At 42.6% G+C, this 16163-nt stretch overlaps 1 protein-coding gene across 2 annotated transcripts; it reads left to right on the top strand.

Moving 5' to 3' along the window:
* The first annotated feature begins 388 nt into the window (after positions 1–388).
* Positions 389–16113, top strand: mgrn1a (mahogunin, ring finger 1a). Of its 2 annotated transcripts, XM_053640013.1 has the most exons (17): positions 389–1689; positions 2559–2677; positions 2761–2849; positions 2935–3081; positions 3484–3601; positions 4992–5058; positions 5151–5194; positions 5636–5683; positions 6091–6159; positions 6318–6477; positions 7222–7334; positions 7550–7776; positions 8508–8622; positions 13773–13818; positions 13976–14092; positions 14953–14995; positions 15149–15272. In XM_053640013.1, exons 1-16 carry the CDS (start codon positions 1602–1604, stop codon positions 14991–14993), a joined length of 1608 nt encoding a protein of 535 aa, XP_053495988.1. In that variant the 5' UTR covers positions 389–1601; the 3' UTR covers positions 14994–14995; positions 15149–15272. The 2 variants fall into 2 exon arrangements, with proteins under 2 accessions (XP_053495988.1, XP_053495987.1); XM_053640012.1 differs by lacking the exon at positions 14953–14995 and having other exon boundaries at positions 393–1689; positions 15149–16113.
* The last annotated feature ends 50 nt before the right edge of the window (positions 16114–16163 follow it).

Raw genomic sequence — 16163 nt, 5'->3', positions numbered from 1 at the left:
CCTATCCAAGGGAGCATTGGGCACAAGGTGGGGTACACCCTGGACAAGGTGCCAATCCATCACAGGGCACAATCACATACACATACTCATTCATACACTACGGACACTTTGGACATGCCAATCAGCCTACCATGCATGTCTTTGGCCTGGGGGAGGAAACCGGAGTACCCAGAGGAAACCCCCACAGCACGGGGAGAACATGCAAACTCCGCACACACAGGGCCCCGGTGGGAATCGAACCCCAAATCGAACACTTTTGAGGCAAGCGTGCTAACCAATAAGCCACTAAGCCACCATGCACCCCATTTGTAAGGTCATGTTTAAAAAAACAAACAAACAAAAAAAAAACCAATACATTTCTACACAGTTCTGAAACTCCTTTTTCTTTTTCTTTTTTTTCTTTTTTCTTTTTTTACAATAGGCTCATTTATCCATTATTTAGTTTTAATGTAACATCATGAAACACATACTACTTAGATATTATGGTCGGTGCTGAATACTAAATAAAAAATCATGTGACTTTGCAAATTGTGCTTACATTTGTTCAAATTGACAACAATATCAGAGCATGCCCAAATCATCAGTCTGAAAATACCTGGGGTCCCTCATGGGTTAAAAACGTGTTGTTATTTAACAAAGAAAACCACACACACCTGAATATGTCAAGGTTTTCTGTAAGAGAGGTCACCTCACCTACATTTATTTAACATTGATGGAAGGAGGGTCCTGTATCAACACTTTGAAACCATCAGTAAGTTTTCCAAAACGGAAGTCTTCAGGACAGAATACTTTGGCTTTCCGGTTTCTTGGTAACATTACAAGCTGTTTTTTTTTTTTTTTTTTTTTTTTTTAAATCTTATTAATTTTTTAAGAATGAGGGGGAAAAATAGGGACTGGTCAACAGGATCTTGTCTCGTGGACGTATCATAACATTAACTGTAACTATAAATGGTTAAAAAGCATGGCGTGTCCTTCATTAATAAATAAAAAATGGTATTCGTTTACAAATTGCTGTTGATTTAAGATGAATAAAACACTTCGGGCCGTGTTGTTACATGAAAATAATCCGCATAATACATGATGTATTTTATTTTAACGGTAATTACTGTAGTATAAGTTAGTACCCGAGAGCAGAGTCTATGCATTTAAAGGTTGTTTAAATTGAATTGATCGTGATGCGCTGCTGCTGCACTGGTTAGCTTGCTATTAAATAACTACATATCCCATAATGCTCAGCGCCATGAACTCACGTCTCGCGGGGTTGCTCGTGTTGTTTCCAGTGACGAGTCTGGATCACTGTTAGAGTGTTGTTTATATTGGGCATATACATATATATTATTATTATTTTTATTTTATTTATCTTTGTCTGTCTGCGCTCTGTCGCAGTGAGTGGCTGTTCAACATATTTTACCCTGAGTAGGATAGTATTGTTCTGGGATCAGCGATGAACGCAATATTTTTACCAGGAAAGATGGGAATGTATCTCTAACGGTGGAAAGAAACATTAGCCAACTAAGCGAGAAGCAGCCTGCCAAAAAAGCCAGTCTACTTCCTGCTTCCTTATAGCTCCAAGCTTTTCAGCTGGACATTACTATCTAAACATGGGGTCAATACTTAGTCGAAGAATTGCTGGAGTTGAAGACATCGACATTCAAGCCAATTCCGCTTACAGATATCCTCCCAAATCAGGTAAGACTGTGCACTACATTACATCCAGTGGCATGCAAATGGCTTGCAAATGGCTTGCAAAATGGGGCTAAACACTCAGACCTGACTAACAGCTTAGTACTGATCATGGATTAGGGGGGGGGGTCATTACTTCTGCGCAGGACAAAGTGATTTTAGGCTTCAGATTTGTCACATTCTGTATGTCAAGGGTTCTCAAACTTTTTGCAGACAGGGATCTCTTTCAGCAATGCAGATTCATTATCAAGGATTCAAATGTTAAGTCTATTAGATAAAAGGAGTATGTTTCTTTTTTTTATTAAAGCCATTTTTTTTTGTTACAGAACACATAACAGAAAAGTAATGACATTGTTATAAAATGTATATTGATTTATTATAATTATTTTTAAGTTAAGCTTTAAACTACAAAATGAACTTCCTGTGAGTAACAGTGTGACTAGCAGTCAAGAATAAGCAGTTCATTAGGCTTCTAATTATAATTATGTCATTATAATCATAGCAAAATTCTAACTGTTAAACTGTAACAATAGTAGTGTTAACAGTGAACTCTATCAAAGTCACAGTGATAATGAAATCACAGATCCCTGGCTGTACATCATGAAACTGGGTGTCTCTGAACCCCACTGTGAAATTCACTGACTTATGCATTGCATACTGCTCCTTCAGTTCCACCAGTGGTAGCTGGAGTGCAGCACAGTTGCAGCACTGTTTTGGTGACTTATCTGTTTAAACACAACAATGAACTGATGAACTCTTCATGAGTTCAATCATGATGAACTTCCCATGATTCAGATTTCCTGCACTTCACCGGTCCCTTTGTGTCATGCCATTAAACCCACATTCATGCTCAATATTTCAATTTCAACTTACAGGAAATTATTTCACCAGCCACTTTTTTATGGGAGGCCAGAAATTTGACACTCCCCATCCTGAGGGATATCTGTTTGGAGAAAACATGGATTTGAATTTTTTAGGAAACAGACCTGTTCAGGTAAGAAAAGCGAATGATTTTAGGTGCCCTTTGAGTCCTGTAAATATCCGTATATTACACTATTTCCTTTCTTATTGTCCTAGTTTCCCTATGTGACCCCTGCACCTCAAGAGCCTGTGAAGACCCTGAGGAGTCTAGTGAACATCAGGAAAGACTCTTTACGACTCATTAGGTAGTCCCATTTAGCATATTGAGAGTTTTTGACACTAAAATAAAGAAAGAAAGCTTTAGATGTTACCTTTGTACATTGTTATCAGGTACAAAGCTGAAGCTGAAAGCACTGCAGAGGAAGCTGGAAATCCGGGGGTTTTGTACGGCGTGGAGTTTTACTTTGACACTGACGCCAGGGTGGCAATAACACTATACTGCCAGGCTTTTGAGGAGTTTTCTAATGGAGTAGCAGTGTAAGTCTTTACAGTAAACTACAGTGTGTGTGTCTACATTGTAAATACACTTGAGATAGATTATGCCCAGATGCTGCAGGTGTTCATGGGATGGTTACAGGTCAAAGGAAACATGTAGGTCATGTGATTGTGCGCAATATACAGTAGTCTCAAAGTCCTCTCTTTGTTACCTGAGCCCAAAGAAATACAACACCTGTGGAAACTGCAACACATACAGAAATACTTCTGAGCTTAATCATAACTCTTAACAGTCACAAAAACACTTATCTGATTTACATATCATCTATTATATGTTATATGCAGACTGATGTCTACTTGTACATTTAAATGTAGAATAGCACTGTGCTGTAACATTAGGCTGGTAACTGCAGCATTTTAATAGTGATAATATTTGTTTTTAAGCTATACTCCAAAAACAACAGCTATGGCATCTGAGACAGTCTGCTATAAGAGAGGGATAAACCAGCAGTTTTCTCTGCCGTCTTTCAAGATTGATTTCACTAAATGGAAACCAGAGGAGGTGAGAATCATAAATATTGAAGATGTCGGCTTTGTTAATTGCTGTGTATTTCTAAGACTAATTTTCACACATTACCCTCATAAGTTATGGATTGTTTCTTTTAAATGTTTCCCAAAGCATTATCATTAAAGAACTTGCACTGCAATAGCTGTATTTTTATCAGACAAGCAATATTTACTGGAGCCAGGACGCTGTGCATATTGCCTGGGGAAACCATTTATAAAGAGCCCCAAAGAAACACACACATATGCACAACCCATGAAATGTAGTTACTCTAATCAAACTATAACTCTTTCTAATGTGACATTCAGTGTTACTAACATTACACAACATGCTCAGAAGTATGTGTACACTGTCACACTCATATGTTCTTGTTGAACATTGCATTCCAGAATCATTAATATGCAGTTGCACCCTCATTGCTGTTATAATATTCCCCACTCTTCTGGGAAGGCTTTCTGCTAGGTTTTGGAGTGTGGCTGGTGGGATTTGTGCTCATTCAGCTACAAGAGCATTAGTGAGGTCAGACACTGATGTTGGGTGAGGAGGCCTGGTGGGCAGTTGGCGTTCCAGTTCATCCACAAGGTTGGGTTGAGGTCAGGGCTTTGTGCAGCCCACTCTAGTTCCTCCACATCAACCTTGTCTTTAAAGCCTTTTCTTTATGCACGGGAGCATTGTCATGCTGGAACAGGTTTGGGCCTCTTAATTCCAGTGAACGGAAATTTTAATGCTACAGCATACACAGAATTTTTAGACTTGTCTGATTCCAAACTTTGTGCGCTTCAAAAGCAGCAGTTTCTGGAAGGCACTCTTATATTGACCACATACTTTTGGCCATATTGTTTATATAGTCCATTCTTTTTTGTTCACCTGACTTATGCAACATCTTAACAAACATGAATGAAAGTAATTAATAGCTAGAGACCATCTGCTTATGAGAAAATGTCTAATTAGCCACAAGGGGATGGGTGTGGAAGCGCTTACATTTTACAAAATTGTGGAAATATTAGCATATCCCTTGAGCTGCAATTGATGCATAGCCTGACTTTTTATTGTGCCATTGTAGTTTGATTAGTTTGATTGATATCAGACAATTTAGACTACCAAACCCTCCTGGGCACCTGACCAAGCCCAAGCCCAAGCCCAGGCCCAGCACAGCTTCCCTAGTCATCCCCCTGTGACAGCACGGCTGACTGGAGTAATAGTGTCTACTGTAGTTAGTACTGTGGATTCTTCAGATATATTTACACACAGGTTAATTTTTTTCACTGTCCTTTTAATTTGATCACAAAGCTTGAGACCTAATTTTCTTTGGAACCGGAAAGATTTTCTATAAAAGATTTCTGATGGACTAAAGTTGTGTAAACTCTTGTTTTTTTGTTTTTATTAGCTGAACTGTGACCTGGACAGAGGTGTTTTCCCTCTGGTGATTCACGCAGTTGTGGATGATGGAGATGGTAGGTCTTCCAATAGTAATAGGAAAACTCTCTGTAAATATGTTATGATTAATTGTACTAGTCCATTTCATTTGTATTCTTTGCTGTTACAGATGTCGTTGGACACGCTCATGTACTTTTAGCAGCATTTGAACGGGTATGCAAAAAGTTTTGTGGGTCATGTATGAATATGAAATGCAGTTATTGAAGAAGAACTATTAGTTTTGATCTGTTCACTCATATGTCTTAAATACATAGAAAAGTAAATAGTAAACAGATGGAATTTGGTTTCATCCACTGAGATGTAGTTGGGTTGTTAGAAGATGAATATGGGGTCAAATCTGGACACTAGTTTTACAGACAGTTGTAGTTTCGGGGAGGGTGAGAGGCAATTTCATTTAAAAAAATATTTTTACATAAACATTTAAAATGTTAAAATATTTTCTCTGCCCTGTTGACATTTAGAAGTAGCCAAAATATTGTAGGAGAAAATTGTGATTGAACATGCATTAATAAGATAAGATAATGAAAGAGTCCTTTTTATTTTCACGTTGTCTTTCACATTTGATTTGGTTTCTTTTTGTTTCTTTTTGCACAGCATGTTGATGGCAGTTTTTCAGTGAAGCCTTTGAAGCAGAAGCAGATTGTAAGTGTGGTGTAAGGGTTTTCACTGTTACTTCATATAGATGGCAGTTACTATATTTGCTCTGGCAATATATTCCTTATTTACTTGCTCACGGTTTAAATTCAGTATGGCTTTTACTCCTCATTCTTTCACCACATATAAAGAGATAATAGCTAAACCAAGGAATCTAATGAAACCTATGTTTACCATTAATACCCACAACTACATTTAGGAGGCTCAGTCAGAGGTAGAGGTAGAGGGACACAATTGTAGAGGGTGTAAATGGAGGCATTTGACATTATTAAACTGTGTCTTGAGCTGCATTTACGGTTGTTTTCGGCCAAAACACTTCAGGGCAAACACGAACTTACTGCCCACCTCCTGTCCCAGTGTACATAAGCTCTCCTTCTGCTGATGCCATCATGCAGGTTGATCGCGTCAGCTACCTGCTCCAGGAGATTTATGGCATCGAGAATAAGAACAACCAAGAAACAAAGGTAATTCAAGCCACTGTACCAAACCAGTGACATACAGGAATGCCAAGGAAACAATAACCCATGTGCCTTCACCAATAATTTACTGCGAGCTTTTACTACAGAGGTGTCTGTGTGCTTAATCTTTGTGTTATATGACGCCATTTTTATTTTCCCATCAGTCTGTAGAGGATGAGAACAGTGACAACAGCAGTGAGTGTGTGGTGTGCCTGTCAGACCTTCGCGACACACTCATTCTCCCCTGCAGGCACCTTTGTCTCTGCAATGCGTGTGCTGACACACTACGTTACCAAGCCAACAACTGCCCTATCTGCCGACTGCGTGAGCATCTCATTAATCAATGCATACACAATACAGGCTGTATTGGCTAATTATTGAAACGGGCCCAGTAATGTTTTCTTAACATGATAATGCATTTCAGACACGAGCCAGGCCGAGTGCTGAAAAGATCTGTCTCTGTTTGCTCCAAATGATCTGTAGTTACATTAATTGGATGCGGCTGTATATGGCTGTTGTTGATGTGTGCAGTACATCTTGTGTAACTGACTTTTGAAGCACACTGACACCTGCTGGACAGTAATAGTATGTCGTTGGGCACTGTGTACCATTTCAAAAGGTTTGAAGGAATTTTTATTTATTCCTTCAGAAACATTGGCAAAAGGATCATGTGTACATGTATAACTTTCGTCAAAAATTAGCACTCGTTACTATTGGGCCAGAAAGTTTTCAGGTATTCCGGTAACCAGATATTCAGGTTTGTGTGTTTATAATGTTATGTATTTAAAGTTTAAACTGTTGTAGATTTCGATAGTTACAAAGTGTTAGTTTTTCAGAGTGATAGTGGGGGAAAACCCCTATAGTAAACCCCTGTGGTGAATCCAGTCAAGCAAATGAGAAACAAAGCCCTTTTATTAAACACTTGCAAATGTTTACCTCTTTTGTTGCTAAAATGAATCTGGTAACATTTGGGATCCTTGTAAAGTGCAACAGCTGTGTTTGCTTATTTGTAGTGTGTTAATTCATGTTCTCTTGTCCTTACATGGCCTTTATCCTATTCTTCACTAGCCTTTAGAGCGCTGCTACAAATCCGTGCAGTGAGGAAGAAACCTGCTGGAGTACTCTCCTCTGTCCCTTTCAGTCCAGTGCTATCTCAGAGCTCGGACAACACAGAGAATTCGGTATGAAACTATGAAGAGTGTTTTTTATTTTTTTGTATATAAACTAATTGATTGTCCTCTATAGTCATGGCCTTAACACATGGACTCCTTTTTCCCACGTGTTATAATAAGTTAAAATAATAAGAACTGGCATTTGGAGAATCATATCTGCATTCAAACATAATCAGTGATCTGACATTGTTTTGGCTCTGTTAACATTTTACATTGGACTGCAGAACTCTGAGAACATCCCTCCAGGCTATGAGCCCGTGTCCCTGCTGGAGGCCCTGAATGGCGTGCAGCCTGCGTCTCCTGCTCTGCCTTCAGCCCCTCTGTATGAAGAGGTCCAGTACTCAGGAGAAATGGGTGATCCACTGACTCTCAGCATGAAGCAGCAGAGCACCGTGGAGCTCAGTGCAGATCCAGCAGCTCTGAAATCCAAACTCAGCAAGTCACCAGATGGGTAATGCCATATAATGCAATTGTTAAATATAGCAATGCATTTTTACTGTAGTGATTTCTTTATTGCCATTATTATGGTCGTTGTTTTGCATAATTAATTGTGCAAGAATGTTTTCAGCAGTAAGAATGGCAAAGACACATGACCTCACCCCTTTCCCAATCAGATTCAAGCCACAATTATGTCTGACGTCAAATTTCTGAACTCAGTTTATCTAGTGAAATCAGATTTCTCATGTGTTTTTCCATCATTCAGTATGCAGCACCTTTTGACACCCGCAATGTGCAACAAGAACAATGCTGTGTGTGAAAAACAGCATAAAGACATGCTAGAGCAGGACACTAAATAACACTAGCATTTTTGTTGCTATTGTTTGGAATGAGTATTTTCAGAACCTTGATTTTCTATTGTCCATAGATAAAGCTTTATGCTGCATATGTAAACTACACACACACACACACACACACACACACACACACATTACATACTACTCAGCACTCACACACCTGTATTGTTATTACTGTAATGAACAATGAGTATTTGTGAGTAATTGCAAGTACAATCTGAACAACTCAATCAGATCTGATCATATATAATTTGCAATGCTGACACACAGTCTAAAAATAAATAACGTTTTTCCCATTTGTGTGGCAGGAAGTTGCATAAAAAAATGCAAAGAAGCCCCAAGCCTTCCTTTTTATGAGTGCTTACATATGTGGTGTTGTTTTCTGCAGGTCTACACGCTCCCCCACATCTCCTATACAGGAGGAGGAGGATGAGGAGCATCTGTCTGATCTATCTGATGCTCAGCCTCGCCCCGTGCGGCCCTACAGTCCAGCTCCCACTGAGGTCTGCCCGCAACACCTCGCCGACATACAGCATCACTGCTCTCTCACATGTTTTATTAATAACCTCATATATACTTAATATATACATATATATATACATATATACATATATAATTAATAACCTATGTATACTGTTGTAGTACTGTATTGATTAGATCATGAAAGAAGGCTGTTTAGAATTTGTTGTCTGTGTGGACTTTTTCCATACTTCTTTCTGTAGGCAAAGATTCACTCAACAACAGTAAATAAATAAATAAATAGAATAAATAAATAAATAGAATAAATCGAATATTAATAATAATAATAATAATTATTATTATTATTATAAACTTTTATTTCACAAGTAATTATCATACCCAGAGTGCATCTCTATATAAAGTGCTTTACATAATATTTAAATACACACAGGTGACATATTAAAAGAAAAACCAACATAAAGTATGTTACTATAGTGTGCCTTGCAATTGAATGTGATTGGTTCATTCAGAACACAGCCACATCCCCAATTATAAAAGGGTGTGCACACTTATGCATCCCTATTTTTCCCTAAAATGTTTCTGATTGTTTTTTCCCTAATTTTTATATGTTGTAATTTTACTCTGAGTGTGGAAAGAGTTGGCATGATTTGCCTTAGTTTAATTTTTTTGTTTCCTGTCACGATTCCCCCTTGAAGCAGTGTGCTCTAAGCGCAAATGCGCGAGCACCTGCTTTTCCGCTGTCGACCGTAGTGACATTGGGACACGTGTATTTTGTTTATGTTTGTCATGTCTCCTCCCTGTTCCGTCATTGGCTAGGAATTCACGTGGGTCTGTATTGCTCCCAGCTGATAGCAGTTTACACGCTAATCATGTCCGCATATATACCACGCGCTTCCCAGCACACAACGCGGAAGATTAATAAGTCATAAGTAAATGTTTAGCGTTAGTTTAGTCATAGTCATAGTCATAGTCATAGTCATAAGTTAGTGCTGGATTCTCCGCTTCCAGTCCCTCGTTCTAGTTCGTGTCTTGTTTTGGTTATCGACCTAGATTCCTGCCTAGCCCCGTGTATCCCTGTTTGCCAATCGCCTGACCTCTTGCATGTTTATGGATTACGTTTTGGATCGCGGTTTGGATTTGTCTGCCTGCCTGTCTCTACAAATAAACAACTGTTATCCTGCACTTGCATCCACCTTATCTCTGCTCCGTCACGATGTGTGACAGAATCTTCCGCCCTAACATGGATGCAGCAGGAGGACTAGAGAGAGGGCACGCCACAGCAACCAGGAAAATCGTAGGACAATACCGCATCGGGGAACGCTCGGATTACTGGCCGCATTTTTCATCCGTGCAATTTCCCCAAAGGTACGCCATTGAATTGCCGCCAGAGACAGCGGGATTGGGGAGCTACCCGCTGGAGTTTCTCTTCAGCTGCCAGGAGTATTTCTGCAGCTTGGCGGTTCCCAAGCCTACTAAGAGAGAGTGGATCGGGTTCCTGGTGTCCAGGTTTTGCGGCCCGGCCCGTGACTGGGCGGTGCAGCTGGTGAGTGCTGGGTCGCCAGCCCTCCATGATGTCACTCAGTTTACAGAGCTGTTTATGGAGGAGTTTTCACAGCCTGGACAACTTCGTGGTCTTGATTTACTGGGGTGGAGAGTCAATGGACAGCCCCAGGTGGACCCCCCATTCAACCTCTATTATGAGGAGATGGACAGGGCAGTAACCGGCGATCCACTTCAGTTTCCGGCCAACACGGGGGCGAAATCCCCGAGATGTATGACCGAGGGCTGCGGGAGAGAGACTCAGCTTCAATGTCCCACTTGCAGGAAGCTGGGCCTCCAGGAAGCTTTCTACTGCTCTCAGGAATGCTTCAAGAGCAGCTGGCGGGAGCATAAGAAACTCCACCGGAGAGCCCGTGCAGAGACCCAGCCCGGGACCGACAGGGTGACCTCAGAGCTCAAACCTGAGCCCCACGAGGTGGGCTCACCCGCCGAGCTCCAACAAAAGGTCCAAGTCCAAGTCAAGTCTCACGTCCCTGAGATCCAAGTCAAGTCTCACGTTTCTGAGATCCAAGTCAAGTCTCACGTCCCTGAGATCCAGGTCCAACCTCCAGTCCCTGAGCTCCAGGTCCAGCCTCCAGTCAGGAAGATCCAAGTCAAGTCTCACGTCCCTGAGCTCCAGGTCCAGCCTCCAGACCCTGAGCTCCAGGTCCAGCCTCCAGTCCCTGAGCTCCAGGTCCAGCCTCCAGTCCCTGAGCTCCAGGTCCAGCCTCCAGTCCCTGAGCTCCAAGTCAAGCCTCCAGTCCCTGAGCTCCAAGCCAAGCCTCCAGTCCCTGAGATCCAAGCCAAGCCTCCAGTCCCTGAGATCCAAGCCAAGCCTCCAGTCCCTGAGATCCAAGTCAAGCCTCCAGTCCCTGAGATCCAAGTCCAGCCTCCAGTCCCTGAGCTCCAGGTCCAGCCTCCAGTCAGGAAGGTCCAGGTCAAGTCTCACGTCCCTGACGCCCAAGCCAAGCCTCCAGGCTCTGACGCCCAAGCCAAGCCTCCAGGCTCTGACGCCCAAACCAAGCCTCCAGGCTCAGAGGCCCAAGCTCTGCTAATATCTCAGCCTAAGGACCAAATGCTGCTCACGCCCAAGTCTACTGACCCGGTTGCCCCAGTTCAACCCACTGACACGCACCGCCAGGCTCTGCGCATGCCACAGTCTGCTGACACGCACCGCCAAGCTCTGCTCACGCCCCAGTCTGCTGACACGCACCGCCAAGCTCTGCTCACGCCCCAGTCTGCTGACACGCACCGCCAAGCTCTGCTCACGCCCCAGTCTGCTGACACGCACCGCCAAGCTCTGCTCACGCCACAGTCTGCTGACACGCACCGCCAAGTTCTGCTCACGCCACAGTCTGCTGACACGCACAGCCAAGCTCCGCTCACGCCCCAGTCTGCCGACACGGCCAGCCAAGCTCCGCCCATGCCCAAGGTTCACCTAGTGACCTCAGAGCCTCAGTCTCCCTGTGCAGCTGTGGACGTCACTCAGCCTCCCTGTTCAGCTGTGGACGTCGCTCAGCCTCCCTGTTCAGCTGTGGACGTCGCTCAGCCTCCCTGTTCAGCTGTGGACGTCGCTCAGCCTCCCTGCTCAGCTGTGGACGTCGCTCAGCCTCCCTGCTCAGCTGTGGACGTCGCTCAGCCCGCCTGTTCAGCTGAGGTCGTCGCTCAGCCCGCCTGTTCAGCTGAGGTCGTCGCTCAGCCCGCCTGTTCAGCTGAGGTCGTCGCTCAGTCCCCCTGCTCCATGGCAAATAGCGTTCCCCCCTTCTGCTTCGAGGAGACCCACGCTCCTCTCCCTGGCCGCACGGAGACCCACGCTCCTCTCCCTGGCCTTACAGGGGACTTCGCTCTGCCTCCCAGTTCAGCTGGGGACGTCACTCCGCTTTCATGCTCCGACGAGGACGTCACCCTGCTTCCTTGCTCCGCCGAGTACAGTGCTCTGTTTCCCTGCTCCGCCGAGGACGTCGCTCTGCCTTCCTGCTCCGCCGAGGACGTCGCTCTGCCTTCATGTTCCGACGAGGACGTCGCCCTGCTTCCCTGCTCCGCCAAGTACAGTGCTCTGTTTCCCTGCTCCGCCGAGTACAGTGCTCTGTTTCCCTGCTCCGCCGAGGACGTCGCTCTGCCCTCATGCCCAGTTGAGGTCGTCGCTCTGCCCTCATGCCCAGCTGAGGTCGTCGCTCAGCCTCCCTGTCCGGCTGAGGTCGTCGCTCAGCCTCCCTGTCCAGCTGAGGTCGTCGCTCTGCTTCCCTACGCCGCCAAGAACACTGTGCAGTTTCATGTCTCTGCTGGGGACATTCAGCCCAGGGGGCCAGGGCCGCCAATGAAGTGGGAAGACTCATGGCACTCCGGGAGGAGTGCCCTTGGGGGGGGGGTTCTGTCACGATTCCCCCTTGAAGCAGTGTGCTCTAAGCGCAAATGCGCGAGCACCTGCTTTTCCGCTGTCGACCGTAGTGACATTGGGACACGTGTGTTTTGTTTATGTTTGTCATGTCTCCTCCCTGTTCCGTCATTGGCTAGGAATTCACGTGGGTCTGTATTGCTCCCAGCTGATAGCAGTTTACACGCTAATTATGTCCGCATATATACCGCGCGCTTCCCAGCACACAACGCGGAAGATTAATAAGTCGTAAGTAAATGTTTAGCTTTAGTTTAGTCATAGTCATAGTCATAGTCATAAGTTAGTGCTGGATTCTCCGCTTCCAGTCCTTCGTTCTAGTTCGTGTCTTGTTTTGGTTATCGACCTAGATTCCTGCCTAGCCCCGTGTATGCCTGTTTGCCAATCGCCTGACCTCTTGCATGTTTATGGATTACGTTTTGGATCACGTTTTGGATTTGTCTGCCTGCCTGTCTCTACAAATAAACAACTGTTATCCTGCACTTGCATCCGCCTTATCTCTGCTCCGTCACGATGTGTGACAGTTTCCCAAAAACCTGCCATTTTAACAGGTTTGTGTAAACATTTTATACCCACTGCAGAAACATCCTATTCTAATTTCAGAGCCTAGGTTATTGGTGTTAATTGATAGAATGTGTTACAAGTTAAAAAATGAATCGCCTTAGAAAACAGCCTGACTGGGTATCTCAAAAATGAAAACAAACATTACATTTCATTGGCAAGCATGATTTTAAAAGATGCCCTCCAGACATTTTGACTGCACCCCCAATCAAGACATGCTAAATCCAACCCATGCTAAATGGATGGTGGCATTATCGTCATGGAAGAGAGACCACTCCCATCAGGATAGAAATGTTTCATCATAAGATAAAGTTGATTAGTCAGAAAAATATTGTATGGATTTCCAGTGACCCTTCACTCTAGGGGGACAAGTGGAGCCAAACCATACAAAAATAAATGCCTATACCCTGACAGAGTCACTGTTTTTCTTTTAATTTGTCATAATTGATATAAATAAGAACAAATGCAAAGAATGAATTTAAGATATATAGGTATTTTAAAAATGTTTTTACCATTGGGGTGAAAGGTACTGAAGAGGCTGAAGGTTCTTTTTATAACTGGCCCATTCAGTGAAATACGGAAACACACTGGAAACAAAAGGCATTGTTGTAACTGTTTACATTATTGTTCCAGCTGCTCAGTGCTCTAAAGCTCTTTTGTCCTTCCCCCCAACACACTTAGGCAACAGTAGATGGGGTGGAATCAGATCCAGGATCCCCTAACACAGGTGAATCTGCATTGGAGAGGAAGTAGATTACTTTATTCAATTATCCTGCACTGGCAATGAAAATAACCTTTATTATGTTTAAAGTGTGATGTGTAACAACCTTGTGTGTGTTTGTGTGTGCTTGTGTGTGTTTATGTGTGTGTGTGTGTGTGTGTAGATTCAGAAGGCAGGTCTGTGGGGGTGTCTGTGAGTGAGATCCTGCAGGACTGCCACAGTGCACGCAGCAGCCTGAGCCGCACTGAGAGCGATCCCTCAGCAGACATGGCACTGCCTGGTGAGTGAGCTGTCCTTCATCGTTACCTTCGTACTCCACACACATGGCCACCATCAGCCTCTAAGCATTCTCCCAACACTCTAGTGCACTGCTTATGTATGAGCTACAAACTGGTCTTACACTTCCTTCCTGTGTCATTGTTTACTTCATTATTCTCTTCCCGTGTCAATATTTTTTCAGCAAGTATGCAAGGACTACCCCATGCTTTACTCCTGGTTTCTAACATATGGTTCGTTTTTAGGTTTTAAGTAAGGCTGTTTAAGTTAACACATTATTAATATGCTAAGTCTATAACACCTCTATTTTTAAGGATCGTTTCTAGTATAATTACTCAAATGCTGCAATTTATGATTGATTGATTGATTGTGAAAACAGCAATAACCATAATTACCCTGGTGTTACTGTGCATTATAATGAGAAAAATAGCTGTGGCACCATGTGTAAAATATTGAGGAAAAAAAAAAGCTCACATAGTGTAGGGAACATTACAAACAACTTTATATTACAACATCTTTACAGACCAGGGCGTTTCACAGTGCCCTAAACTCACATCCCAAATTTTGCACATTTGAACGATCAGAACTGCAGGGGAAAAAACACTTACATAGAGTCAAAAGTGCCCAAATAAAGAAATGCTATTAATTTTGATTCAATAAAATAATGTGATTAGTCATAAATTAGTTTAATAATTTGACAAGCCTATTTTAACTCCTGGCTGGAATGCTTCTAATATACTTGATGTTTGACTGAATTTGGCTTTGACTTGCTTTTACAGTCTGATGCTTGTGTGCTCCTGTGCTGTTCTGTTTCCTAACCTTCTCTCTGTTAATCTGACCTGAACTTACTCTCAACTTACTCAGCATCTGAGTCCTGGTCTACTGCCGTTGAGGAATGTTCATAACGGTATGTAGGAGTAGTACCCCGAGCGATCACTTCAACTGCTTTTACTTTAGTCTTGTTGCATTAACTGCCTATGTCTTTTGTTTATTTTGTTCTGCTTTTAAATATTCAACAATGTTGTGCTTTTAATAGCTACCAAAATAGTCCTCTTTTCAGGGTCATCGGGGTCCATTGAGAGTCTGAAGAGTCAGAGCACCAGCAGCTCCATCCAACCTTTGCTTTGCCTCCCCAGCAGCCTGTGCATCGAGGACGAGCTTCTCAGCCCTTAGCAGCACTACGCTCCTGTGTGCCTCTGCTTTATCCTTTCTGCTACAGTCAAGAGTCTACTTCTAAGAATAGCACAATCACTAATGTCTCTTGAAAGCTATTAAGAAACACCATTGCTCATTTGAACGGCTCAGACGAATGTCCCTCTGCTCTGAACTACAGATCTCCCAAGCATTGACATTCCTTTAAGGTGAATCTTTTGTGTTTTAGTGTCTTCCAAAAAAAAAAAATCACTAAAGCAGAGGTACTCGATTCATAGTCTCTAAGCGGGCTGGCAAGTATCACTGATGTTCCCAAACTAATGAACAAATATCTTACTGCTCTGACACGTCTCTGATTGTAGTGATGATTTTTATTTATAAGACACTACTTTTTTTTTTCTTTTTTTACAGTGATAGTGCAATCATGTATGGTCCAATCAGTTTCTTGTAGATCCATTTATTTCATTTTTTTTTTTTCAAGTTTTTTTATGTATTGCTAAGTGAGTGCGAAGTCAAGTCTCTTTTTGCAAGATATCCATGAAAATAATCTCTGTCTGTCAATCTCTGCCTTTGGTCAAAGTGTTAAAAATTGGAAACTTGATTGAGCTTTAGTAGCTGACTTCAACATTAATGGTCTTTTTATTTACATGAAGGGTCAGGATATATATTAAGCCTAGTCCTAGACTAAAATGTTTTTAACACTTGAAAATGTGTGTTTTGATCTCGGGCTAAGCATAATCTCTGACTTATAGCCAGTCTAGTTAGTCAGAACCATGGCTTTTTAGTAATTCACTACTTCTACACTCTGTAGAATGAATATTGTATATTTGTATGTAGTTAAATCATTTTATCATAAAGTGCTGTACACAAATGCTTCCTGCTGTCCTTTCATTCAAGCAATCTGGTCCTAACATATTGGATAC

This window comes from Ictalurus furcatus, chromosome 13 (genome assembly GCF_023375685.1).
Source record: "Ictalurus furcatus strain D&B chromosome 13, Billie_1.0, whole genome shotgun sequence".
Classification (NCBI taxonomy): domain Eukaryota; kingdom Metazoa; phylum Chordata; class Actinopteri; order Siluriformes; family Ictaluridae; genus Ictalurus; species Ictalurus furcatus.
Note: the sequence above shows the minus strand (reverse complement) of the source record. Positions and strands in the feature narration are given on the sequence as shown.

Excerpts from the sequence above, each read along its gene's own strand:
- mgrn1a (XM_053640012.1), top strand. The coding sequence starts at position 1,602 with ATGGGGTCAATACTTAGTCGAAGAATTGCTGGAGTTGAAGACATCGAC. Across the intron at positions 3,082-3,483 it reads TTTTCTAATGGAGTAGCAGT|CTATACTCCAAAAACAACAG; the intron begins GTAAGTCTTTAC and ends TTTGTTTTTAAG. Across the intron at positions 5,195-5,635 it reads TTTTAGCAGCATTTGAACGG|CATGTTGATGGCAGTTTTTC; the intron begins GTATGCAAAAAG and ends CTTTTTGCACAG.